Source organism: Hyperolius riggenbachi, chromosome 1, assembly GCF_040937935.1.
Source record: "Hyperolius riggenbachi isolate aHypRig1 chromosome 1, aHypRig1.pri, whole genome shotgun sequence".
Lineage (NCBI taxonomy): Eukaryota > Metazoa > Chordata > Amphibia > Anura > Hyperoliidae > Hyperolius > Hyperolius riggenbachi.
In genome coordinates, this window is record NC_090646.1 from 419,719,706 (window position 1) to 419,747,357 (window position 27,652).

Here is a 27,652-nt window from a genome sequence, read left to right on the forward strand (position 1 = left end):
AAGATATTCGAAAGAAGAATTTTGTTCAATATTTTAACAACAATGTGAGTCCCAGTGGTATATTAACAGTGATTCTCTGAACATCCACATTGTACAATAATGTCAGCAAGGAGCTGGATTTAATTAGGCAATTTAAAAGGATGAAAACAAAGCTGAACTGTGAGCGGCAAGTGTGTTAATCACATGGAAAATACAGTTTTTATGTAGCTCGCTGCAGAAAAATCAAGCCTTAAAGCCCTGTAATATAGAGTCTGTGATTAAACACAGCAGGGAACTAGGTGCCTCTATATTTTACACTGGCTGTTTAACCTATAATGTCTTGTCCACCAACCGGTAGGGTCATTTGAGTTAATAGAGCAGCAGCAGTATAAGAAAGAGAATAGCTAAGCATGAAAACGCTTTGTAGAAGACAATGCTCACACAACAGGCACCCAGCAACCAGTTTACAAGCACACTTAAGCATGAGGAGCAGCTGCTGAGGAGCTCTCCCACAACTTTGCGTTTAGGATAGTATTTTGACTTGCTGCTCATAAGAGAAGAATACCACCCCCCTTTTTTTCTGAAAGGGGGATCCACATTCAGATTGTTCCTGTTAAAGCGAACCCGAGGTGTGTTTAAAGAAGGTTATCTGCATAGAGAGGCTGGATCTGCCTATACAGCCCAGCCTCTGTTGCTATCCCAAACCCCCCTAAGGTCCCCCTGCACTCTGCAATCCCCCATAAATCACAGCCGTGCTGTGAGGCTGTGTTTACATCTGTAGTGTCAGTCTCGGCTGCTCCCCCGCCTCCTGCATAGCTCCGGTCACTGCCCCATCCCTTCCCTTCAATCAGCAGGGAGGGAAGGGATGCAGGCGGGGATCGGAGTTCTGCAGGAGGCGGGGAGAGCAGCAGACTGACACTATAGAGATAAACACAGCCAGCTCTGACAAGCTGTTTGTCAGCAGCGTGGCTGTGATTTATGAGGGATTGCAGAGTGCAGGGGGACCTTAGGTGGGTTTGGGATAGCAACAGAGGCTGGGCTGTATAGGCAGATCCAGCCTCTGTATGCAGATAACATTCTTCAAACCCACCTCGGGTTCTCTTTAAAGCCAAACTCTCTCTTCTGCTTGGAAAACAATAAAACCCAAAAGACTTTGTACCGTAATACTTTTCCAAGCTGAGCAAGACTAAAATGTTTTTTTATTTATCATTATTAGAATTATTATTATGCTGAATTTTAACTGGCATTGGGCTTGAAGGAAAAATGTAAAAAACAAAACAAAACATGAAAACATAGTTTAGAGATAGCTTTATCTTTAAACTAAATGTTATCCATCTGATATCCCCAAATCAAAATGACCCACTTTTAATTCAGCAATGGATCTTCTTTTTTAAAGTAATCAAAAAAATGCACCATTTAAATTTTTAGCAACCTAGATGCAGCTTAACTTGGTGTACTTGAACTGACACCGGAGACTTGAAAATATTAACAGGGATACTTATTGTATGTCAGACTCACCTTGCCTCGCTCCTGCCGGGTCATCAGCGCACTATAGCACACGCACGCGACAGTCACGCAACCTTTATGCGCAATAAGGGGAATGGGGACGCACGGAGGTAACCTCGCGTAAAGTTTTACGGATGTATACATAAAATACATTGTTTGTGCACGCGCATAGGTTAGCGTGCAAAACCATGCATGTGCAGCATTCAAAAATGCGCACAGAGCTAGTTAGATGTGCACTATAAAAGGCAGCTTGCGCTGAACTCAAGTGTGGATTCCTCTGTCAGCTTTGGTGTGTGTCGCTAAGCATTACACCTGCTATCCTGATTGACCTCTGATCCTGACCCGGCTTGTTTTGACTACTCTCGATCTGTGCTACTTCAGTTTGACCCTTGGCCTGTCTTTACATTCCTGATTTCGCCCGCCCCGACCCGGATTGTTTATCACTCAAGATTGTTTGCCACCTGGACCGACCCGGCCTGTTTCTCGTTATGATTATTGCCGCCTGCCCTGACATTGAATTTCTCTCAACTACGCTTCTTCTCCTCAATGTGGAGTCGCCTATTCTCTCCAACACTGTTAGAGTTCCCCTTGAGTGCGACCTGGTGGGCACTAGGCAGCAAAGTCCAACGTTCCTTGTGGAGCGAGCTAGTGAAGACCCGTGGTCACTTAGCCTCCGCACTCTTGGTCATTCTCACCTCAGTGGGACAGTCAACAGGTGGCTACCAAATGTAACAAACATAACAGTATACTGGTCCTACTAGTAACTTTTCTAAGATCCAAACGTAACAATAGCCCCTGTGACCCTCATGATCGCACCAGGGGGAGAGGCTATCAGGGCCTGTTCCTCCTTCTTGCCCCCTTGCAAAGCACAGTCGAGCTGTGTAAATATATGTTATACTGCTTTCATCATGTCGGGTCTTCTCTTCCTCACAGGAGCGATTCGCTCTATGCTGCCCCAGCTGGTTCCCGATGCATCGGAGCCGGGAAGTGAGTGACTTCTGGGAGGAAGAGATGACCCGAGGGAATGAGAGCAGGTAAATATATTTATATAGCTCTGCTGTGCTCTGCAAGGGGGAAGGGAGGAAGAGTGGGCCCCCATGGCCCCTGAGCTCCAAGGAAAGAGCAAAGTGCTGCAGGGATATATGATTGTTGTGTTTGCTGAGGGGCCTGGAAGGTTACGGTTATGCCCTCGCTGAAATCCTTTTTTATTTCTTCACAACTTTATTTAAGTGATTATATCATTAGAAATGAGACAGTACTATGCAGCCACAGCTATTCTGACAACAGGACAGGACTATAAAGTTCAAGCAGCTATTATTTATTTTGCTTTGCAGCTGAATGAAGCAGAGCATATGCCATTGCCACACTGCACTGGCTGCTGTAGGATTCAATCCTAAAGTTGAAAGTGCAATTTGCCATTAGCATTGCATATACAGTACAATTAACTATCTCTAAATGTATATTCAGTTCAGGTTCATTTAAATGCAGGTACAACCTGAATACGCTATGCACGAGATTTAAGATCAGTTGTAAATTGGACGTTTGTGAACAATCTTTTCAGAGCACCCGGATATATATATATATATATATATATATATATATATATATATATATATATATATATATATATATATATATACACTCCCAACTGCTGCATTTTAAAAGATAACATTCTTGCAGGATGCTCCCCATGTTAAAACAGTATTAATTTATTGACCCTTTGTTGCACACTTAACTTTGGGTTTCGCACTGCAGCATTAAAATTCGCAGGTGACAGAAAATGAATCAGTAAGGTCTCCAATCATGACTGTGATTAGCAATCCGCAGAGAAATTTGTGGGATTATACTCCCAAAACTAAACTTTCAGTAACTAATCTTGTTACATAAAAGAACACATGAAAGCATTCCTAAGTATTCCCTGTGTATAAATTAATTTATTTTCACTGCAGAGAGCAGTAGAAGCTTACTTATCTCCCCTCCTTTCTATTCAGCAGAGGGTGTCCATTTATGTAACTAAGAGTATTTACTGAAATGTTAGTTTTGGGAGTATAATGCCACTTACCCTTTGTCTATTTCAGCTGAAGAAACAGGAGTGTGGAGTAGTGTATGAGACTGATCTACCACTTTAAAAAAAATGTTTTGAAGGATTTTTCATTGAAACTAAATACCAGAAATTCTGAAATACTTACTTAGTCCAAAAACGCCTTCGTCCTGGTCACTCTCGTCCTGAGACCAATGGCAGCACAAGCGGTGAATAAGCAAATAGATATGGCTCAATAAGATCAGAGGAGGAGGCAGCCATGGCTTCTCATGGTATGTCATGATGTAACGGTAGCGGTTATATTTCCAGAGCTTTTGAGAAATAGATTTCATCTCTATGTACACATTACTAAATGAAAAGACATAAACCGCTGTATAAGTAGATAAAGAAAACACTTTAACATGTTTATAAATAATGCTTTCTAATACTAAAACCCTCACTCAGTATGTTCAGTGAAGAATAATTACTGTATTAATAGAGACAAGGACTATTATTTAGTAACCATGCACCTGGTCTTATGTATTGCCATTCTGAAAGAATTGAGGAGAGGTGACTACACTTACAGGTCCCTTGGGGATTGTGTAGGGAAAGCTCATATATCACAGTGACACTCAGATCCCTGTGTCTGCTTCCTGCAGATGTCCTGATATATAACCAGTCACACCTCTCTACAACTGATAAAGAGCTGTGGTGATAGACTGTGCAGAAGACATAATTTACTGCGGGATCCAGGAAATACTCCTGTCACCTCCACATATTGGAAAACGAACACAGCTGCACTACAGTATCACACTGGAACTGTAACTCATTTGATAAGAATGTCTTTCCACTTTAAACTAACAGGATTGTGCCTTTAAAGTGAAAATCCGCCTTTGCTTAGAATACAATAAGGTTTATTGCACAGATATAACGGGTTGGCCTTTAAAAATGGCCATGTAGAGCAGTAAAATAACTTCCTGGCAGGAAGTGACAACTGGATTGAGTTAATCAGCTCATATGTGCACGCTTATTCCCTGTATCAATGGTTCCATGCAATAAATCTAGAGACAATGAGATGCCTGAAAATGTACTTCTGGGTATGTCCTGAACCAATTGCACAGAGAGATGAGCATTCTGGTAATCATATGATGTTGTTTTATACAATCTTAGTTTAAAATGTTTATTAGTACAGGTACATGCACAGTATACCAGCTGCAATCTGATATGCAAAGGTCATTTTTAATAACATTAAATTACAAAAGGGTTTATGTAACAACTAGGGACCTTAGCCCGTTTAATAACGGGCTCTAGGTCCATCACCGCCGCCACCTGTCAGCCCACACGCAAGCACACCCGTCTGTCCGCCCGCCTGGCCACCCTCCTGTCTGTACTGCTCCCGTCCGAACAACGGCTGTCCCTGCGGCACATGCGCAGTAGCGCAAAGCAGGGACACACACAGACATGGGACGCAGAGACACAGGGGTTTTATTAGGTAGGATGGGGTTGATGCATATAACTGTGCACGGCAACATTACCGCGGACAGCACACAGCAATAGTACCGTTACTACCACCAGTAGGTTAAAGCGATTTGGGGGCCCCATGGTACTCAAGTTATGTGAGTGTTGCTACGGTAAAAGTGTTACTAATGTGCATTACCGTAGCAATGCTCACAGTATTCAAGTACAGTGATTGCGCTAATAGCATAACTTGCCGTAACATGCTAGCGACAGTAACGGTAATATTGCTGTGCGCTGTCTGCACACAGCAATATTACAGCAATTATGTACATCAACCCCATTGATATATATTTCATATATATGTCTGTATGTGTGTGTCAAGTGTATGTATATGTGAGATACATGAGTATTTTTATTTATTTATTTTTAACACAAATATCTGTTAATTGTAAAGAAACGATTGTATGGAATACAGTTATGCTCAGTTACAGCTTGAATAACTTGTCCAGGATAACTGCACTGATCTCAGTTTAGTGATTAAACCAAACGTCATGTGAAATATTATATTATTTGACCAGACCTGGCATTGTGGCTATTTTCATTGCTTTTTAATATCCTGAATTAAAGAGAACCCGAGGTGGTGCGAGGGGGGGCAGATGGGACACAGAGGCATGTTCTCTGCCTCATGACATGCCTCTGTGACCCCCCCCCCCCCCCCCACCGCTCTATGCCCCTCTCCCCAGTCCCCACCACCGTGCTATAGCCCCCCAAATTAGCGATAATGATTGTTGCTATTTCGGAGAGTAATGGGAGGAGAGATTCCCTGCTCAAAACGACCACTAGGGGCGTTCCTGCAGACTTTCCCCAGCTGTCATATGGCAGCTCTCTCCTGCGCCCACTGCTGCTCCCCCGCCTCTCTGCATGCTGGGAGAGAATCTCTCTCTACTTCCAGCTCCGTAACCCCAATAGAGCCCAGTGTTAGTTTCACAGAACAGACCACAACGGAAAAACAGACATGCTCATGGATCCTATGTTAAACCCAGGATCTGCTCTGAAAGGTAACAATTTGCCCATTCTCAAATGCAAAGTTCGACCTACATGATTTTTACCTCAGGCAATGTTATTACGACATGTCCCATGAAATGGACAGTCTAAACAAGTGTTTGTCTCCATGGCACAATCCTGTTGTAGTGTGTCCCCCACCACACCCCTAATTGTAGCATTCTATACTGAACAAGCAATGTGGTCAGATGTCTTCTTTCTTGTTTGAAATGAAATTTCTGAAGCTAGAAATCCTGTTTTAGCCTGAGGGCTACCACAGCAGGCCCTGAGGAGAGGGGCTGCCGCTATACTTGGCTCAGCATCATCATAATCTGTAGACTGCAAAGAAAGACTAAACGGTGTGTTTCAAATTTGTGTTTTTATGCAAATTTTTGCACTTTTTTTTTTTATCGCACCTAATGAAAGTCAATGTGAATTTGCATGGGATGTGTGAATTTATACTACAAGATGTATTTTTTTTGATGCGTGTGAAAACAAGAACGCATTTCTGCAAATTTTAGCAAAAGTATGAATCTCTTTTTACTTTCATTAGATGTGCGACAAATGCCTTTTTGCACATTCACGCACAAATTTTAACACAGGTGAACCCTGCCCAAGGCAAATTCATAAAAACAATGCAATTGTGGAGCAACCAATCTATAAAAAAAAAAAAGATTGCCTAAGGAACAGATGATTTTTCAGACAGGTTTCCTGATAATGTAGTTCTTGCAGTGTTACAGCATTGAGCTGATACATTAAATGGCACATTAAACTCTGTACAGCTCTGAGTAATATGTTGGCGCTATAAAAATTCTTTAAAGGGGAACTTCAGCCTAAACAAACATACTGTCATTAAGTTACATTAGTTATGGTAATTAGAATAGATAGGTAATATATAACAACATCAGAAATCCCATCATGCTTTGCACAGCATCAGGGGAAAAATGCCTGGGCAGTTTTCTTCTGTGCAGCTAAAAATGAGGCTTGTATAAGAGAAACAAAGTTCTGATGCTGTGAAACTGTTAAAGAAACACCAGGCCTTTTCAGTGCTGCTGAGTCGATTTTTAGTCTGGAGGGTCACTTTAAATAAATAAATAATAAATAACACTGTTCAGTCAATCAGTATAGATTGCAGCTCATTTAACATCAGTGCAAACAGAGTAGCAGTTTATACTTTACATACTGGGGTTGACATGCCTATATTTAAAAACATAGAATAAAATAAATAATGCAAGTACTTTGCATTATAGAACAAGGCCTCATTTTAAGTATCTTTAAATACACTTCAAGTTTACCTGAGACGATAGACGTATAAGCATGTATACTTACCTGGGGTTTCCTCCCTGTAGGCCGTGGGCTCCCTCGCTGTCCTCCTAGGCCACTCTGTTCTCCTGCAGTCTTCTGTAGTTGCAGTCAGTTGTGCTCCACTGCACATGTGCGGTCCCAGCCCCGCTCCCTACAATCACGCTCCCATGGCCTGGAGCATTCTGCTCGTTTGCTAAGATTGTAACTGCACAGATGCAGAATGCTCCAGGCCACAGGAGCACAACCAAGGACGCACACACCCAAGGCCACGTATACGCAGTAGTCAGCATCTCTTGCAGCTGACTACGGAAGAAGGAAGCAGCTCGGGAGGACGGCGAGGGAGGCCTACAGGGGTCTGGAGGAAGTCCCAGGTAAGTAAGAATGCGTATACTTTTATCATCTCCGGTACAATAAGGGACCTTTTTATACAGGTGGAGATATAATTTATCATCAAAATAATGATTAGTGATTAAAAAAAACAAAAAACTATTTACTGTACTGTCTTATGAATAATACAACAATATGCATAAAATGTAAAAGTATTGCTATTTGTCATCTCATCCATATGTTGCTAGAAGTACTTAATTTCAATTTACATATGGTCAACATATTAATTTGTTCATTATTTTAAAACAGAAAATAACACTGACTTTATGTTGCCTTGCATGGAGGGTGGTCTTTCGGTGTATCATAACATCAAATGTTTTATTTTTTGGTAATTATGTCCAGTTTGCTTGAAAAGATCTCTACATTACTTAAAAACCCTATAAAATACTGCCCACACATTAGAATAACCATTGTAATAAATACAAGTGGAAATTATAAAGAATGATTGTTTCACAAATATCTTTTTTTTTTTTAACAGGCCCCTAATAAGAATTTACAGCTAGGTGACTTGAGCCAAGAACGTAATAAGACGTTCAGGTGTAGAATATTTAGTATCTAAGGCCCCTTTTACACTTAATCAGTTGCTTTCAGTTAAAACTGAAAGAAAACTGATTTTCAAAGTAATGCCCATGTTTTCCTATGGCACCTTTCACACTTAACGTTTTAACTGATATCTTCTTCCCAATGCACTGCTATGGAAAAATGCATACCAACACGCACTAACGCATACCAACTGATTAAGTGTAAACGGGGCCTATGGCTCCTATCACACTGTACACATCATTGTACACATTTCGTTGAGATTGTAATGCAACGGAGCCGAAAAGTCGCATCCCGCCTTAGCAGTACAACCATACAGTGAGGTATACATTATAATGAAAGTGCGCCTCACTGCTACTCTAAACAAGCATGTTGCCCTGTAAATGTACTAAATGCTCTGCATTACCCCTACAAAATATGCTGCTCCACAATCAATGTAATAGTCCTATAGGAATATTATTACTTCGTATTGTGATGTGATGATATTGTACATTGCAACGCAACACAATGGCCATAGTGTGAGAGGACCATAATGAAGTAGTTCATGCTGGACAGTGTGGGACAATTCAATAGTTCACCAAGTATTTTCCTGACATATTCAAATACACTTCCTCCGTACTTACAAAAAAATGGAAATGAGCAGGTTGACCATGATGATGTACTGCACAAAGAGGTAGACCGCTTCAAGGAATGGCGTAAGGAATGACCCAGGTGGACAGTCTGGATCTGTTTCACAAACTTAAATAAAACAGTTAAAAAATGTGTTTAAGACAAACCACATTATGACAGGCTTGATTACCTAACATACATGAGAATTTACATCAAAATGGGCTAGACTAATTGACGTTACATGATAATAGGCTAAACTAATTGACATCAAAATGATCTAAAATGATATATGCCATTTTATGGCGAAAAAAATGTCTGGAGCATAAAGTGAAATACATTTTTGCTCCAAAACATTAAAGGGGAACTGAAGAGAGAGCTATATGGAGGCTGCCATGTTTATTTCCTTTTAATCAATACCAGTTGCCTGGCATCCCTGCTGGTCTATTTCTCTGCAGTAGTATCTGAATAAAACCAGAAACAAGCATGCAGCTAGTCTTGTCAGATCTGACTTTAAAGTCTGAACCACTGAAACACCTGATCTGCTGAATGCTTGTTCAGGGGCTATGGTTAATAATATTAGAGTCATAGGATCAGCAGGGCTGCCAGGCAACTGGTATTGCTTAAAAGGAAATAAACATGACAGCCTCCATATACCTCACTCTTCAGTTCCCTTTTAAACACAGTGAAAAAAATTCTAAATGAAACAATATAAGACTGTTCTGAAATTTCACTGGAGCTAATTGACAACATTGCAGGCTGCAGGAAAAATTACCAGATTGACTTGCAATTAAGTAATTACTGAGCAAATAAAGGAGAGAAAATTCTATGCTTTCCTACAGAATACAGCAGAAGTGTTTCTGCACTGTTTACACAGCTTAGTACACTTCAACATCTGATATTATTGGCCCACACCAGCAAGCTTATCAATAAGCAGCTAAATGAGCATGAAATGTTTATGGCAGGGAACACACGCTAGAATCATGCAGATTTTGCTGCACAAAGCAAAATCCACAGTTCCGAAGAGCCAACAATGGCCTGCTTGGAAATCGCACATTGTTAGCGCTCATTTGAGTTTTGCTTTAGCTTTTTTTGCAAATCGCAAATCATTTTTATTTTTCCGCACGCTGCACTTACTTCTAAATTTCAAACATAGCCCCTTAATCTGAAAATAGCAAATGATCGTGGCAAATCGTAGGAGTAAAAACATGATCGCAAAAGCAGGATGAATGCAGAGCAATGCAAACCCCTGGAATTGCCCACAAAATCACCAATTCAAGTGTGTTCCCAGTATTAACCCTTCCAGCAACTTGGAAAGCAGTCATGTGTTTTTAGCTAAATCAGAGCATTCATTAAAATATATGCACTAGAAATATTCTCTACGGTAATCCTCCAAAAGATTCGCCCTGAAAGGAGCAGCATAAACTCAGTAGGTATGAGTAATGTGGCATCCAACAGAGCCTGAAGGTCCCTTAGTGGTTACTCTACTGAATATATATATATATATATATATATATATATATATATATATATATATATATATATATATATATATATACACACACATTCATTTAGCATTCATTTTGTTGCAATGTTTGTTAAAAAATACTCTTTGCTAGTACTGTAACTCGGATTGCTGAAAAGAAGTAGAAAAAACTATGTATATTGCACACTACAATAAACTAGTATATATATCATACCATCTATGGTTGGAGCATAGACTTCACCAAATATCATCCAGTATGGTTCAAACACAATATCCCGAGCCAGCATCCAAGAAGGAGGCTCTGTTGGGGAAAGAATTGCTTTCCTTGCCACACCAAAGGAAAGTAGTACAATGGCCATAATAATCACAATGAAAAACATTTTTGATGTCTAAAAATGAAAGATAAAGATAAAAGTTATTAGGACAGATAATGTTGACTATACAATTACATTAAAGTAATGTTCATTCTAATTACATGGATCAAAAAAAAAGTTCATGATTTGTAAAACCAGTGACCACTTTCAGTATATCACTAAAATGTTATGGACATGCCACATATATTCCTCAATCTATAGTTAGTTCTTGGCTATTTTACATTTACTACTACTACCCATAGGTCCCGAAAATTAGATACTTAAAGGGACACTTAAGTCAAACAAAAAAAAAATGAGTTTTACTCACCTAGGGCTTCCAATAGCCCCCTGCAGCTGTCTGGTGCCCTCGCCATCTCCCTCCGATCCTTCTGGCCCCGCCAGCAACCACTTCCGGTTTTGGTCACCGAAACAGGAAGTTGCTGCCGGCGGGGCCAGGACGATCGGTGGGAGCTGGTGAGGGCACCGGACAGCTGCAGTGGGATATTGGAAGCCCCAGGTGAGTAAAACTCATTTTTTTTGTTTGACTTAAGTGTCCCTTCAAAAGTATCCCTGACCTCACTTTTTAATTAAAATGTTTTTAATGCGTTATTTATTTGCTGTGCTGTGACATAGGAGTCATAGCACCATCCTCCTCTTTTAGCTCCCCCCCTGTCCCCCGCTGTGCTCAGCTGTAATGCAGTGCTCGATGAGGAGCTGGGAGGAATTGTTAGTACTTCCTGCCTGTCTTCAGGAACGCCCCCTCCACTCACCGCTAATAGTTCCTATCTGCACAGCACGCTGGGGAGCTGCGCTGTGTGAGGTCTTGAGGTAATTTAGCTCAGAATGATAGTGTGCTAAAAGCTGTATTAGTACACTATCTTTCTGAGCTAAATTACCTAAAGATAGCACACAGCGGAGCTCCCCAGCGTGCTGTGCATATAGGAACTATTAGCTGATGTGAAGATGAAGTAAGCTGATGTATAGATGAAGTCAAAAGCCTGTGGACTCTAGTTGTAAAACAGATTATATATATATATATAATATATATATGTATTGTTATTTGTGTCAGCATGTTTGAAAAGTCTGCATTGGGGCATTTTTAGGCATAGGCATTCCAAACCACTGCCATTAGTGCTACTAGTCCTGGGGGGCACCATGATTAAGCCCTACCCCTGAACTAAGCCCTGCCCCAACTAAGCCATCTAAGCCATGCTTCCTGAATGAAGCCACGCCTCCCACAGGTCCTTTTGTGCCTTCTTCTGTTCCCTTAAGCCTCCTTCTGCCCCCCTGTGCTGTGACCCTTTGTCTCCCCTTTTGCTTCCTTTTGTCCCTCCTTCTGTCTACTTGTGCTACCTTCAGTCCCCCTGTGCCACCCCTGCCACATGTGAATCCAGGGAAGGATGAAGGTGAAATAGTGCCCTAGGCAAGCAACGACTTTGGGCCCACCCTTGAATGCCACCTAGCTTTTTTGGGGCAAGATTTGTTGGTGGCTAGCATAAACTGGGTCCCTAGACTCTCTCCAGGCTCTAAGCACCTACCTAAGTTGCCTTGTGGTTGATCCACCCTGTGTGCATCCCTCTGTCCCTCCCTCTGTCCCACTGTGTCCCTTTCTGTCCCCTTATTCCCACTATCTGTTCCCGTCTCCCTCCTGCGCTCCCCCAGTCCAGTGTGAAAAGGCAGCGTATATCACAGTAGAAGCTGTGCTCTAACCTTCTGGAGTCCAATGCTGTGCCGGTGTGACCACCTTGTATGTTTTCTGCTCACTCTAGTGCTGGCACCCACGCTCCTCATGTAGTGTGTAATCATGCTACATGCAGTGGGAAATGCTGGGCACTAGGGCAAGTGGTGAGCGGACAGGCGGACGCACAGCACTGAACTCCAGCAGAGAGGTGAGAGCACAGCTTCTGCTGCGCTATACTCTGCTGTTGTATTGTTTATTTTGCATTGTTATACCTTGCATGCTGTTGTACAGTGCCATGGAAGATGCTGGCTCTATACAAATCAATAATAATAATAATAATTTACACACTAAGCTGGGGTAGTGCAAGAAAGGGGTTGTGCCACAAAATGTGACAGGATTGGCGGGTTGTTTGAATCCCAGGGACTCCCAGTATTATGCATCCACCTTATACACCACATGGTTCATATTCCCTAGTGTGTGGGAGTGTGGATTTTGGTTTGTTTGTTTTTTTGAGGGGGAGGGGGGTGCGACACAGGCCATCTTGCCTGGAGTGACAAAAAGGTTAGAAACGTCCCTGGTGTGCATACATGGCTGCTTACTTTACAGATCATAAACACTAAGTTATATATGCTATAGTCGGCAATGTTAACCCATCAGTACCTAATTTCTAAAGATGTAGCCGAGCAAGTGCCCTAGTTAAAGGTCTACACAAACTGCTCTGATAACAGTTTGTACCCGATTACAAATGCCAGCATTTATAAATGTATCCTGCATGGCAAATGGCAATATCAGAGAAGTGTAAAGTATCTGAGTGTTACAATAGTTGTGTAATTGTATGACCTATGTATACTAGTTATCAGTTACTTAACCCTTACCATCTTCCCAATCATAGTTACGTAAGGTCCAGCCTGTTGGTTTGCTGCAAAGAAATCTAGAAGTCGTATGTACCAAAATATGATATCCAGACAGTAGATAAGCCTCCCCGTTATTTGCAGAGGTGGGTCAGCCCAACGCAAGGCGAAGCCAATCACAAAAAAGAATATTCCTATAGTGTCAGTCAGATTCCAGTATTCACTAAGCCAGACTTTGACCTTCTGACTGAATTTTTCAGGTTCAGACATTAAAACCTAAAAAGAAAAATAGTACATTAAAACTACAGTGCACTTCATACAGTATTTCAGTGAATAAAAGTGCTGAACTATAAGTTGTTATAAAGGTTTTACTTGGCACAAATTATAAGGTGTATAAATAACTGTCTTTGGATTGATGGCAGCCAGCATCCCTGTCCCCAGCATAAACCACGGGATTATCTTAATACATATGAAAAGCATTGTGCAAGCAACTCAAATGCAACATACAATTAACCAATGCTTTGTTTAATAGTCCCCTATGCAAAAATATGCAAAATTATTTCTTTTTGCTGGAAATGTATATGTTCCACACAATTTTTGCAATTTAATGTCATCGCAAAGTATCCTTCCATTTCAACTTGCACTAAACTATGAACTAGAGTTCATAGTTTGGTGCAAGTTGAAATGGAAGGATACTTTGCGATGACATTAAATTTCAAAAATTGTGTGGAACACATTCACACATTAACACATTCATTGGTTGACAGCAAACATTTACAAAAGAATCCCATGATATAACGGTTTTACATAAACAAAGCTGAAATAAGGCTTTCCTTGTCTTTATTCAGTTTAGTGCATCAAGGCCATTTGTCAGATAAAATAGGAACATTATGCTTTGCAGTGTTTAGGGGTTATGCTGCAGTTGGTAGTCCATCCGAAGTCCATCCGAAGCTGCCAGCACTGAAGTTTCAAGTCCTTGGCACGCTTAATTACATGAGAGTAAGATGCGCTGCAGGACCTCAGGTGTGATATTGCAGCTCCTGTGGTGTGCACTCGTGAAAAGACAAAGTCCAATACCATCAATAGAGTAGGTGAGGCATCAATCCACTTTGCTCAGGAGTGTTTTATTTTGCAACCATCACCAGCACAGACTGTCGTGTATATGGTCTGAGGAAGCAGAAGTAGCCGCCACCCCCATGCTTATGCTCTCATGTCTGTCTGTGCTGGTGATGGTTGCAAAATAAAACACTCCTGAGCAAAGTGGATTGGTGCCTCACCTACTCTATTGATGCTATATGATTTCTATATTAGCAGCTGCCTGCAGGTAGTATGATCATGCAGTTCAGCCTGACATAAACCTGGTTGGACTCGATGGACGTATGTCTTTTTTCAACCAAAATAACTATGTAACTATAAATGCTTTTTTTTTGCACGTTTCTTTAGTGCTATATGTTGTTTTACTGAATAGCAGGAGGCTGTCTGTCTACTTGGCAAGCTTCAAATGCTTCAAAGTAGAGGCCTGCGTGGGTCTAATTTTTCAGACCCACACCCAACCCGCAGCCGACTTGCAAATTGATTTCTGGTGAATCTGGTACCCGCACCCGACCCTCGGGCCTCCAGACGCACAACTCGAGCTGCTTTTTCCATTTTATTTTAAAATATACATTGGTAGTCTCACTGGAAGGCTGTAAAGTAAGTGAAACCTATTTTTATACACAAACCAAAGCCAAAGATGTGCTTAAGATCTTTTTTTTTTTACTTTTGACTAAAATATGACTAAACTATCTCATGCTTGCTTGCTTTCACTATCCGCGACCCAATCTGCACCCGCAGGCCACTACCCGCAACCCGATTAGAATCAAAATGGGAACCCAAACCCCACCTGCAATTCAGGTAACCCACGGGTACCTGAAGAAAAAGGTTTTTGAGGTATAAAGCGCCACATCCATTTTTGTCCAAAACACTATTTTTATTGCACAAGAATTTGGGACACGTGTGCTATCACACACCCGAGTAACCAGCATTCAAATAATTCCTAAAATCAATAACATTCACACTATTAAAAACCTGAGGTTGCCACCGGGGTCATTAATCCATATCCTTAGTATCACAATAGGCTCAATGATTATATACGCTTTTGGATTAATCTCCCTGTTTCCATGGATTGCGTATTGCCACACTGTCCACTTATGTGGCAAATATGCCTGATTAGCATGCAGTTAGTAGCCAAGCGAATAAACAGGCTGCAAAGATATAAGCAGCATTCTTCATTGCTAGTTAAGCGTGGTCTGGCTTGTATTTGTAGTCCACCCTGTATGTGGCATACAAGACGAGAGGAAGAGATTCCTTTCAGTGCATACAGACCGCCGTGCTCCGACTGCTCCGGCGTCTGCCCGCACACTCTGCCAGGATCCAAGCCTCACACTTTACTGCAGCAAAGTCCGCACGCTAACTCCGGCATCCCAGGGAGCAGGATCGCATGGCCGGCCGGTGGCTCCTCCCACCTACGCGTTTCACGTCATGAGACGTTTCATCAGGGCGTGGCTTGTGTCCGTGTTAGCCCCAGTTAAATAGGCTGAGCAGCTCTAAGATTTTTTTGGTTCACCATTGCCATCTAGTGTTCACTCTTGGTATTATTTCTGTATTTTCATTTACATTTGCTTGATACTAGTTATATCCTATTTCTCCAGACTCTTTCCAGATACATCTTACTGCAGCCTTTGTTCATATAGATTATTAGCATTTTTTCAACTTTTTATCTTTTGTTTCATGGAGTACAGCTCATATTCTTTTATTTAATCCCCCTTTGCAGGTACAGATAATTGTAGTCCATACTGCCTAATTTTCTAAAGTACAACCCCCGCTGTCAGTCATACCCCCAATGCAGTATGCAATCTTCATCTGTTATATGTCATCTGTCTAAGGAAAGGGGCGAGATCGAATTCCGTATTAAATCCAGCAGGCACCAGTGTGTTCAAACGATATATCCACATGGTTTCTTTGCCCAGCAGGATGTCCTCGAAATCACCCCTTCGCTCAGACAGATTTAGTCTGTATATGACCTTCACTTTTGTTCCTTTCAAGGATGTATTATGTACTTCCCTATAGTGTTCATAAAGTGGGGTTACAAGATCTCCATCTTCGATCTCTATACAATGCTCCAATTTTCTCGATTTTAGATCACGTTTTGCTTTCCACACATAAATTTTATTGCATGGACATTCGATCACGTAAATGACTCTCTGTATTACAATTCATAAATCTGTTTATTTTGAAGCTTTTCTTACCTTCACTATCACTGAAGGTTTTTGTTTTATCTACCAGGGGGCACATTTTGCACTTCCACACCTATACATACCCCTACCTGCACTGCTCCGCAGCCAGCTACACCCCTGTGCAGACGGCTGATACTCGCTCCGCACTAATTTATCACGTAGGTTTGGGGCTCTTTTTGAGGTTAGCAATGGTTTTGGGCCTACTATGGCTTTAATTTCAGGGCTTGCGCATAGTATCCCCCAGTGTTTTGCCAACAGGTCATTTAGATCATTCCAGTGCATAACAGTGCATAACTCTCAGAAATTTATTTTGTTCCATTCTCTTTTCTGATTTTCTTGTCCTAGATGTGAGGAGACCGACACGTCTGTTTCCCCATGCCTTTTTTAGGGCTGCTCGCAGCAACCTGTGCGAGTAGCCTCTCTCACGGAATCTAATATACATTTCCCTCGACTCTACTTTGAAATGTTCATCAGTCGAGCAGTTTCTACGAGCTCGCAGAAACTGACTATATGGTATAGACTTTAATAGAGCTGGAGGATGGTGGCTGGCAGCGTGGAGCAGGCCATTTCCTGCTGTAGGTTTTCGAAATGTTGAGGTCACTATCTCTGTTTCCTTTACAGCTAACTTTAAGTCCAGAAACAATATTTCTGTCTCACTTATTGTGTATGTGAGACGTATATTTCGTTGATTATCGTTCAACTCATTAATAAATTGGTCCAATTCCTCACGTGATCCCATCCATACCGCCAGCACATCATCTATAAATCTCAGCCAGAGGGCGACGTGTGCCCCGAACTGGGGCCTCTGGTAGACATCCTGTCTTTCCCAGAGGCCCAAGTGCAAACATGCATATGCCGGGGCACACGCCGCCCCCATCGAAGTCCCTCTTATCTGTCTGTAGTACCGTCCCGAGAACTTAAAGCAGTTCAACTTCAGGACCATACTAAAGCTCCGTATGATCATCTCATTGTGGTCATTAGCAGTTGGATATGCTTCATTCAAGTAAAAGTCTGCTGCCCTGAGCCCCTCCTTGTGTGGAATCGACGTGTATAATGATTCTGCATCGATGCCCACAAGGAGGGACCCAGGGGGACATCTGAAGCCACGGGTACCTGACCCGATGCAGGCCCTTACTTCAAAAGCTCCATGTGTAGTGAGCACCGAACACTTTAAAAGTATAACAAAAGATATACCTTTACACTGACGGGTAATAATCCTCCCTACAATAATGTGCCAGTGATTATGCAGAACTGAGAGGTCACTTAATTCTAATAAGGTAAAATGTACCATATAAAATACTATACATATGGTTTATCCAGTATATGTTATTCCAGCTAAAGGCATACATTGATAGATGGCTTGGAAATCATCTTTTCCTGTGTTGTTGGCAGATACATGGTTTTGGTTTTACCTGGAATTTGTAACTTCTCTTTTCATGAATAAAAAAAAAATGAATCGTATTATATGTAATTAAAAGGCTACGTATTTCAGAAAACTGTACCTCTCTGACTTTCTCAATAGCGTTCGTAAACATGTAAGAAATGACCAGCCACTCCTGGGTACTGGGTACCGGCTCCATCTTCACCAGTACTACATATGTAAAAAGCATGAGGAAAACTAGGTATGCCATCTGAAAAAAAAACAAGCCCAAACTCATCACAGACAGATAAAAATATGACTTTAATGGTGGCTATACATGGTACAATAAAAACGTTTCGATTATCCCGTTTATTCGATCTAAATGATCGAATGAAAGTTGAAAATATTTTTTTTTTTATCAAAAAATTCGAACGATTATCCCGCCTTTTCGAGAAAAATCAGATCGGACATGCTGGAAAAATCTGTATATTCGATCTTACGGAATAATCGAACTAAATTATCTAAAGGTGGCCACACACACCATACAATTTTTTAAATATCCATTCAATTTAAGAATTGCAATACATTTTTCTGACTGATTGTAACATTTCAAAAATATGACCAATTTACCACAAATTTTTTTCCCCAATTATGATAAAAATGATTAGAAACTCTGAGAAAATGGCTAGGGTGTGTATATTAATAAATTGGCAATCTACCACACACACCATACAATCTTTAGAAAGATTGAAGAAAAATATCTGGCATTCCAAATCGATAAAAAACGAAGAAAACGGGAAATCCGATCGGATTTTTCAGTCGAATTAAAAAAAAGCTTTCAAATTTTTCGGGAGATCCGATCATTTTTATTCGAATTGTTGTAAAATCGGATCATTTTATTGGATCGTGTGTGTCCACCTTAAGCAAGATCACCTACAGATTCCTTAAGCTAAAACTTTGTCCATATGTTAACTACTTCTCAGGGCTCAGGCAGGCATTCGGGGCAGCTTCTGTTGAGAGTCTAGCATGTACTGTATATAACCACAATAACCTCAGATGCGCCCCTTCACCTCCCTTCATAGCAACAGGATGTGTCACTAGCCTACAGATAGAGTAAGAAGAAATCTGCTCAAAGAGGGATCTACTTCTGCTTCACACTGCGAATAGATATTAAATTTCGATTTCATCTTGAAATCTATTAAAAAAATTCTATGGCATCGCTGCAGAGGAGCCGGCTGATGGGTCCCCCAGGTCTAATAGTGATCCCCCTGGGGCCCCTGCAGGGTGCTCACTGAGGAGTGCACCCACCTGTCCTCTGGCACGCTCCCTACTGTGTTATTCCACTGGTGTACCTGTTCTCTGTGACCTGATGGCATGTACAAAGTTGCGTAAAAATGCCACAGGGTTGCAGAGAACAGGTAGCCAATGGGAATGGAGTTGAAAGGACATAGGATGCCTGCAGACTGGTGAACGAGCTTCACTGCGAACACTTTGCCAGGGCCCCAGGGGATTACTATTAGATGGTGGGAGACCCGGGGGCCTCATCAGTTGGATGTCAATGTACCGCCATTACCGCTGCACCCAAAACTTTCTGTCCAGTGCGATAGATAGCTTCAATTCATTTCAACCAAATTTTGATCGACATTACAATAAAGTGGCTATGTTGGGGCATCGATCTATAGCAGATGCGATGAAAGTGATCTATCTTCTAAGAAATGTGATTACCTTAACCACCCTGGCGTTCTATTAAGATCGCCAGGGCGGCTGCGGGAGGGTTTTTTTTAAATAAAAAAAAAACTATTTCATGCAGCCAACTGAAAGTTGGCTGCATGAAAGCCCACTAGAGGGTGCTCCGGAGGTGTTCTTCCGATCGCCTCCGGCGCCCAGAATAAACAAGGAAGGCCGCAATGAGCGGCCTTCCTTGTTTTGCTTACATCGTCGCCATAGCGACGAGCGGAGTGACGTCATGGACGTCAGCCGACGTCCTGACGTCAGCCGCCTCCGATCCAGCCCTTAGCGCTGGCCGGAACTTTTTGTTCCGGCTACGCTGGGCTCAGGCGGCTGGGGGGACCCTCTTTCGCCGCTGCTCGAGGCGGATCGCCGCAGAGCGGCGGCGATCGGGCAGCACACGCGGCTGGCAAAGTGCCGGCTGCGTGTGCTGCTCTTTATTTGATGAAAATCGGCCCAGCAGGGCCTGAGCGGCAGCCTCCGGCGGTGATGGACGAGCTGAGCTCGTCCATACCGCCCGGCTGGTTAAGAGCATACAAAGGCCCCCAGAGATAATGCCTATCCGTGTCAGAATCTTGTGAAGCAATACCAAACAACTAAGCTCTAGTGATAGCTATCTCTTCCTCCCAACCCCAATAATTCTGAATACAGTAGTACAGAAATATAAAGTGCTTGTGCTATACAAATATTTACAAAAACAGAACAAGTCTTGCCCCATTAATTGGAGCTTCATCAGGGTTGTAGTATAAAGTGCATATCAAAAAAACACAGACCTTATCAAAAGTGATACTCAAGCTAGCTCAGACATGCAGGGTGCGGTCTCAAAAGTGGGTGTAGTTATAGAGGGTGGCTAAACAATATTTTGGTTTTTTTTATAGTGCCCGCTTTCTTATAGCTTGCCTCGATGATCTAATTGTTTCCTATCTTATTATAGCTTTCCCTGGGGACTGGGGAAAGGACATACACACGTAATTATAGCCAGTATGTTGATCAAAAACCTCCAGCATTTCTATCGAGAAAGAGATTAATTTTGAACTTGGGAAATATAATCTAAAGTAAAAATTGCATGGTGTATACCAACCTTAAATAAAGTCTGAGCCTTTTAAAAGAACAAAGGAAAGGAACACACATTTAGTCTTGGGACTGTACATACACATATTCCTCCCATCTTGTCACATGTCAGTTCAATGTTTATGCAATTACCCCTGAGAGTTTTACAATGAAATGGCAAGCATAATATCGATCACATGTACTTTCTGGAGTCAACCAGAGACAGAGCAAATTGGACCCCATTTAACCACTTGATGACCCACCCTTTACCCCCCCTTAAGGACCAGCGTGGTTATTAGTGATCTGTGCTGGGTGGGCTCTACAGCCCCCAGCACAGATCAGGGTGCAGGCAGAGAGATCAGATTGCCCCCCTTTTTTCCCCCCTATGGGGATGATGTGCAGGGGGGGTCTGATCTCTTCTGCCTGCGTGTGGCTGGCGGGGGGGGGCACCTCAAAGCCCCCCTCCGCGGCGAAATTCCCCCCTCCCTCTCCTACCTGTCCCCTCCCTGGTGATCTGGGCTGCACAGGACGCTATCCGTCCTGTGCAGCCAGTGACAGGACGTCCCCTGTCACATGGCGGCGATCCCCGGCCGCTGATTGGCCGGGGATCGCCGATCTGCCTTACGGCAGCAGCGCCGTACAAATGTAAACAAAGCGGATTATTTCCGCTTGTGTTTACATTTAGCCTGCGAGCCACCATCGGCGGCCCGCAGGCTATTCACGGAGCCCCCCGCCGTGATTTGACAGGAAGCAGCCGCTCGCGCGAGCGGCTGCTTCCTGATTAATCAGCCTGCAGCTGGCGACGCAGTACTGCGTCGCTGGTCCTGCAGCTGCCACTTTGCCGACGCACGGTATAAGCATGCGGTCGGCAAAAGGTTAATTATCCTAAGTGATATTTTCACATCTTATCAATAAAATGCCTTTTAACTATTTGACATTCCTGGACGTGAAACTCACGTCCAGGAAGCCATGTGCACTCCTGTGCGCTCCCGTGGCCGAATGCGCACGTACACGCGCGCTCCCGGCCCACGGTTTGTTAGCTAGCGAATCAGTGAATCGGGCAACGGTGCCCGATCACCGATTCCTCTCCCCCGCAGAAAAAGCGACAGCTTCTCTCGGAAGCTATGTTTTTTCTGCTTCCTTGGTTCCCCTACGTCGCTCTAAGCGTACGTGTTACGCTTAAACAAACTCATGGCTGCCATCTTGTGGCCAAAAAGTAAACTACAACTAAATGTTAAATGAAAATAAAAATACACATATTTACAAAAAAAAAAATACAATTTAAATCCCACCCTCCCAAATATACTCACATAAAATGTTTAATTTAAAAAAAAAAAAACATTACAATAAAAAAAAAAAAAACACAAATATTTACCTAAGGGTCTAAACTTTTTAAATATCTATGTAAAGATGAAATATTTCAAATTTTTTTTTTTTTATTATAAGCTTGTAAACAGTGGTGAATGCAAAACGGAAAAAATGCATTTTATTTCCAAATAAAATATTGTCGCCATACATTATGATAGGGACATAATTTAAACTATGTAATAACCGGGACAAATGGGCATATACAATACGTGAGTTTTAATTATGGAGGCATGTATTATTTTAAAACTATAATTGCCGAAAAGTGAGAAATAATGATTTTTTTCCGTTTTTTTTCTTATTCTTCCTTTTAAAATGCATTTACAGTAAAGTGGCTCTTAGTAAAATGTACCCCCAAAGAAAGCCTAATTAGTGGCGGAAAAAAGAAGATATAGATCAGTTCATTGTGATAAGTAGTAATAAAGTTATAGGCTAATGAATGGGAGGTGAACATAGCTCGGATGCATAAAGTGAAAAACGACTGAATGCGAACTGGTTAAGTCACCAACAAGCGAGAAAATACTCAAAATAATTTTACAGAACTTTGTGGTACTTTTTCAGTTGCAGAGTGATGAAAACTTTTTTAAACAGAAGATAAAAAATGAGCTCCTAGGAGAAAACGTTATGTCACAGATATATTTACACTTGTTTTGGGTGCCTGGGATTCTTTAGACTCAAGTAGTACCCCTGTGGTTAAAGGGGTTCTTTCGCAAAAAAAGTAGACAGCATTTCCTGAACAACAGTTTAACTGCCAAAATAGCAAGATACTAGCCGGCCTCCCTAATCACTTGCACACTATTATGTCAGTTAAATTTTGCAACTGTTGTTCAGAAAATGCTGTTGAAAACAAAGAAAGCCCTGAGAATCCCCCTTAGGGTGACCACTAATGATCCAATCTTTTTCATCCAATCTTACCATTTATATGTAATATAAGGTAACTGCCTGAGGTATCCATTCAGTATATTCACTTAGTTTACCCTTATACTACATAGATTTGGTAAGATTGGATGAAAAAGATTGGATCATTAGTGGCCACCATAAAAGATGGACTGGCCCAAAACCTGTCATCTGTCACATTTTTTAACTGCCTACTTTTTTCGCGAAAGAACTCCTTTAAGCTACCTTCTTACAACTATCCACAGCATTGCCTATTCCTTATTTTCTGCAACAATATTCAAACCAACAGTCAAATAATGTAAAACCGCTACAGATCTTTAAAAAATGTAACTGATAATAACCATAAACTTTTTCTGTGTAACATTTTTAACAGTCATATTTCAATAATTGAACTTACAGTGTGGGACCAGAACTTGACAATTGGTGTGCGATAGAACTCACAGACTTTCCTGTTCATAGGAAGGTTACCTCGTGTTTTTGTAATCTTATTATCTTCAGTTGCCTCAATAGAACATTCTACTACTTCATTGTTTTGCTGATAAGGAAAAAGGGAAAATAAATGGTTTACTTTGTATTCGCAGAAATAGGCATATGGAGGCTGTCATCTTTATTCAATAAAAAAAAAAAAAAGACTACTAATTGCCTGAATGTTGTATTAATAATTTGCCTGTCAATACTTCCGCAGATCCAAGATCAATATGCAGATCAAGTGTTCTGACTTGTAGCAAGTTTGTTATAAGTGTGCAACACAAACACTAAAGAAGACAACCTATTAATTATTAATCCCTGTAAGGTTCCTGCCCAAAGGAGGTGAATTTTAATGACATATGCTTAAAAATTTACAAACAAAATTAGCTGTATTTCTTAATTAAAATGGGGTTGATTGCCATAACATTCAACATTACATTCAATGCTTGTATATTTCTATTGGGGGATAATCCCAAGAAGGCAAAATATCCTATCCATAGATCCGTTCAACATGTAGTCTGTAATGGGAAATGTGTCCTCGCTGTATTTCCAGCATCTTCATCTTTGACTTTTTAACAGGTACCATGCTGGCAGAACATTTGACCGCAAAACTTTAGGACTACATGGGGGATTTTACAACACCTGGGATTATTGGATACTGCGGCTGGAGAAGAATAGTCTTAACTATGCCCTCCATACCTTTTAATTTTCACACTCAGACTACTACTTCTTCTGGTGATATTCTCCGGTGTTATTATTCCTACATAATTGATTGAAAATCATGCAAATCCGTTTCTTATTGTTTCTTATGTTAGTCGTTTTTACTTACTTTGATATATCACTATTTGACTCCCCTGCATGGGAAATGTACTGCTATTGATGTTTTCCATTTCACTTCAATACAATTTTTAAATCTAAAATGGGGTTTATTCACAAAACTTTGCTCACAAATTATCTCTCCATATCTAATTGTTAAAGCACTTACAGTAATACACAAAAACTAGTAAATAACTATAAGTAAAGTGAAAGAAGTAATGCTGAAGTGCTAATGTTAAACCAATCAAGAACAGTTTGCTTTTGATTGGAAAGTGCTAGGTTATTTTATAGATGAGGTGAGAAATAAGCAAGGAGAGGTAATGTGAATCAACCTGATAATGTGACTCAACCTCCAACTGTGAACACAGTTTTCTTTTTTCTTTTTTTTACATGAAAGTTAAATTTAAAATGTAATGCTGTTGGAATGGGAAACCAAGATATTCTCCCACCCATGTGGCACTAAGGCTGTGGGTTCATATACCGTACATTCTGCTGTAAGCCACTCTGTGACTGCTGCGCTTTAAACACTGCGGATAAGCGGTCAAATAATCTTAATGGAAAAAAATATTCACAGCAGTCATCTAACAAGAACCATGGCTTTATTTAAACATCCACTAGATGGCATCATCCTGCATTTTATACAGTATATAGCAAAAGTTACAGAGCAATACAGTACACACCATGTGCATACAGAATCACACCAGATGTCACAGGCCATGTTAATCAATGGGCTGATTCACATTAAAGTGTGGTTCCTGCTTTCAGAAATAACTTGCTGCATACAGCATAAGATTATATACCGCGTGCAATTCCTTTGCTTACAATCAGCTGACTGTGAATGATGTGCACATAAAACACATTTAAAAATAAAAGTTGTGTTTCCATGGACCAAGCCTGAACCTTCCCTGTAAGGATTTATTAACTTTTGTTATGTCTCTCTGACAATGTCATAACACAACAATAGCATATTGTATTAGACTGATAGGTGTAAAATAAAATAGGAATGGTTATACATACCTAACACACCACGCGCACACAACCGCACACAACACTCAAACACATACTTTACTGTTCCTAATTAAAAGAGTGTTAGTGATGATGGAAGGTCATACTTACAGTTCCCTCCTCCAGCCTTGTGTTTGGAGCAGGGACATCTGCATAAAACTTAACAAACTGATGGAAGTCTTGAGACTGAGGCACATGAGACATCTCTGCCTTGGTTTTAAACTCCAATATCAAGATAAATGGTGGCAGCAAAATCCCCAAAATAACCTGTAGAAGAAGATTTAAAGAGCAGTTAGAAGATTGATTGAAATATAATCTGCATGGATATTTTGGGCACATCACTTTCAACATCAAGGAGAGTTATACAGTAAATACACAGAAGATGCTGGCACTAGATGCAGGGCTGGGTGCTCAAAAAGCCTGAATTACAATACCAGCGCTCACGGTGAAGGAGAAATCTAGATAAGTCAGGGAAAAAGCCAGGCTCACAGGTTCCGAAATGGTTTCTCTCTGGTCTATCAAGTAGAGTTTAAGCCCAAAAAAGTAATACGCTACTTGATGTAAATAACTTGACCTAAACCTCACCTAACTCAGAAGGTTCAAATTAACATGACAACCTAACTGTTGGGGATAAACTGCTAAAAAAAAGTGCAAAACATGCCTTATTTCCATACTACTAACTATTATGCCACAGAATCTTGCGTAAATTGGCAAGATGGGAAGGTGTGCCAAATTACGCCACAGTGGCATGAAATAAAACGTGGTGGATCACACTGATACGGGCTTCCCTGCACCCTACACTCATACCTCTGATGATGCGGGTATCTCCTGTGAAACAGCTGTAAGGTAGGGGGGGGGAGCAGTGCCTATCAGGGGGCTCCTCTGCATCTGTCTGCTCACCTAAAATACTTGTTTTACTTTTTAATACAAGCAGAGAAAGCTCAAGCCACAGACTGGTAAATCCCAGGCAGACACAAATTTACTTCCTATAATGAGGAAAGTCTGACATAAAAGTCTAGTTAAATACAGCTAATCCCATCTACATATTACAATCTCTGAATAACAAGATTGAATGTGTTGTTTTATACAGTACATTAGAAATGCACGTCTGCATAAAGCTTACTTTACCTCACCACTCACCAGGTATATTTCTGAATATTCTAAAGGAAATGTATAAAGCCCATGTACTGCTCCAGAACATGTTCATTGTACCAAACATTCACCATATATCAGCACTACAATTCATGTCATGGTCATGTATACGATTGTAGATTGCTTTACAAAAAACAACATTTGTGATCAACTAGCTTGATGGAACAAAGAGTTGGCTAAATGATATAGTAATAAAATGTCTTCTGATATAACACTCATACACAAAATTGTCCAGATATCTCACTAAACAGTAAAGTCACCTTGAGCCAGGAGTTTTTCCTCATTTTCAAACAGCCCATCCACATATCAGTGAGCAGCATCTGTGTGCAAGTGTGAGACACGAAGGATCGCAGAGCTGATGACACGGACAGTTTCAGGCATGTGGAGTTGCTCCAGTTTTTTAACTCATATGTCAGAAGCTTCATGGCCATTTGCTCATTCCGTTTAAAGGCATTCTCCAGAAGGTCCAGGGCCAGCTGGCCAAATTCTCTAAGGAAAGTACACAAGTCATTAAAGTTCAACTTTTACAAAAAAAATGCTATAAACCCACATCAGTGATCTTATCTTTTTGGCATCCCACATCTTTTTGTAATTTGAGGTCATTAAAATTGACCCGTTACAATTTGTAGCCAGCTAAGAATTTCTAAACAGCACCATAACCACAAACTAGAGCCAGAAATCTGTACTCCGATAACAGTACAGACTGCCCATGTATGTCCACCTTTTCACATACATAGTTAGCAACGCAGAACATAAACATATTTTCCACACCTACACTCAGTGTTGAATTGCTATGTCTTTGTAAGCAAAAACAAGGTAAGCAAGCTGAAATCATGTTTGCGAGTAATCCTAGCAATGTGTACAGATGCACTGGAGAGGCTGCTTACTTCTAAGCAAAAGACAAATTTCACTTCTATACTAACACTTTTGTTGGAGCACAGGCTGTGTCAGGATATACATGCAGGAGAAGAAGGCTAAGTTGAGCACCAAACATTTGTTTGCGTTTTTGGAAGAATGTTCAAACCTTTCTACAGTATTTCTTACTTCTAACCATTGATATAAAAACAAATAGCTACAGCATTAAAAACCAAAAGAAGTTTGGAAACAACGAAACATTTGAAACATTCTCACACTTTCAAAACAAACAAAATAAAACAAAAACCTTTGTCTGAAGCCCCACTTTAAAGCAGAACTGAAAATTGGTATAAAACAAAGTGTTTCACCTACCTGTGGCTTCTGCCAGCCCTATGTAGCCTTGCTAATAGCACAGGACGCTATTGCCGGCTGGAATGCGGAAAAAGAGACGCGTGGCTCGGGGCGCAC

The 27,652-nt window shown here is 41.1% G+C and overlaps 1 protein-coding gene across 1 annotated transcript in view; it reads right to left on the reverse strand.

Annotated features, from left to right (window-relative positions):
• The window catches only part of TRPM6 (transient receptor potential cation channel subfamily M member 6), a 194,711-nt gene that overhangs the window by 116,826 nt on the left and 50,233 nt on the right, over window positions 1-27,652 (reverse strand). Inside the window, exons 15-22 of the mRNA XM_068242291.1 lie at window positions 26,590-26,818; window positions 25,289-25,444; window positions 23,286-23,423; window positions 17,991-18,119; window positions 13,238-13,489; window positions 10,543-10,717; window positions 8,860-8,974; window positions 3,675-3,874 (exon numbers count right to left, since the gene is read on the reverse strand). Coding sequence (XP_068098392.1) covers window positions 3,675-3,874; window positions 8,860-8,974; window positions 10,543-10,717; window positions 13,238-13,489; window positions 17,991-18,119; window positions 23,286-23,423; window positions 25,289-25,444; window positions 26,590-26,818 — 1,394 coding nt within the window. The remainder of the gene's footprint in view (window positions 1-3,674; window positions 3,875-8,859; window positions 8,975-10,542; window positions 10,718-13,237; window positions 13,490-17,990; window positions 18,120-23,285; window positions 23,424-25,288; window positions 25,445-26,589; window positions 26,819-27,652) is intronic.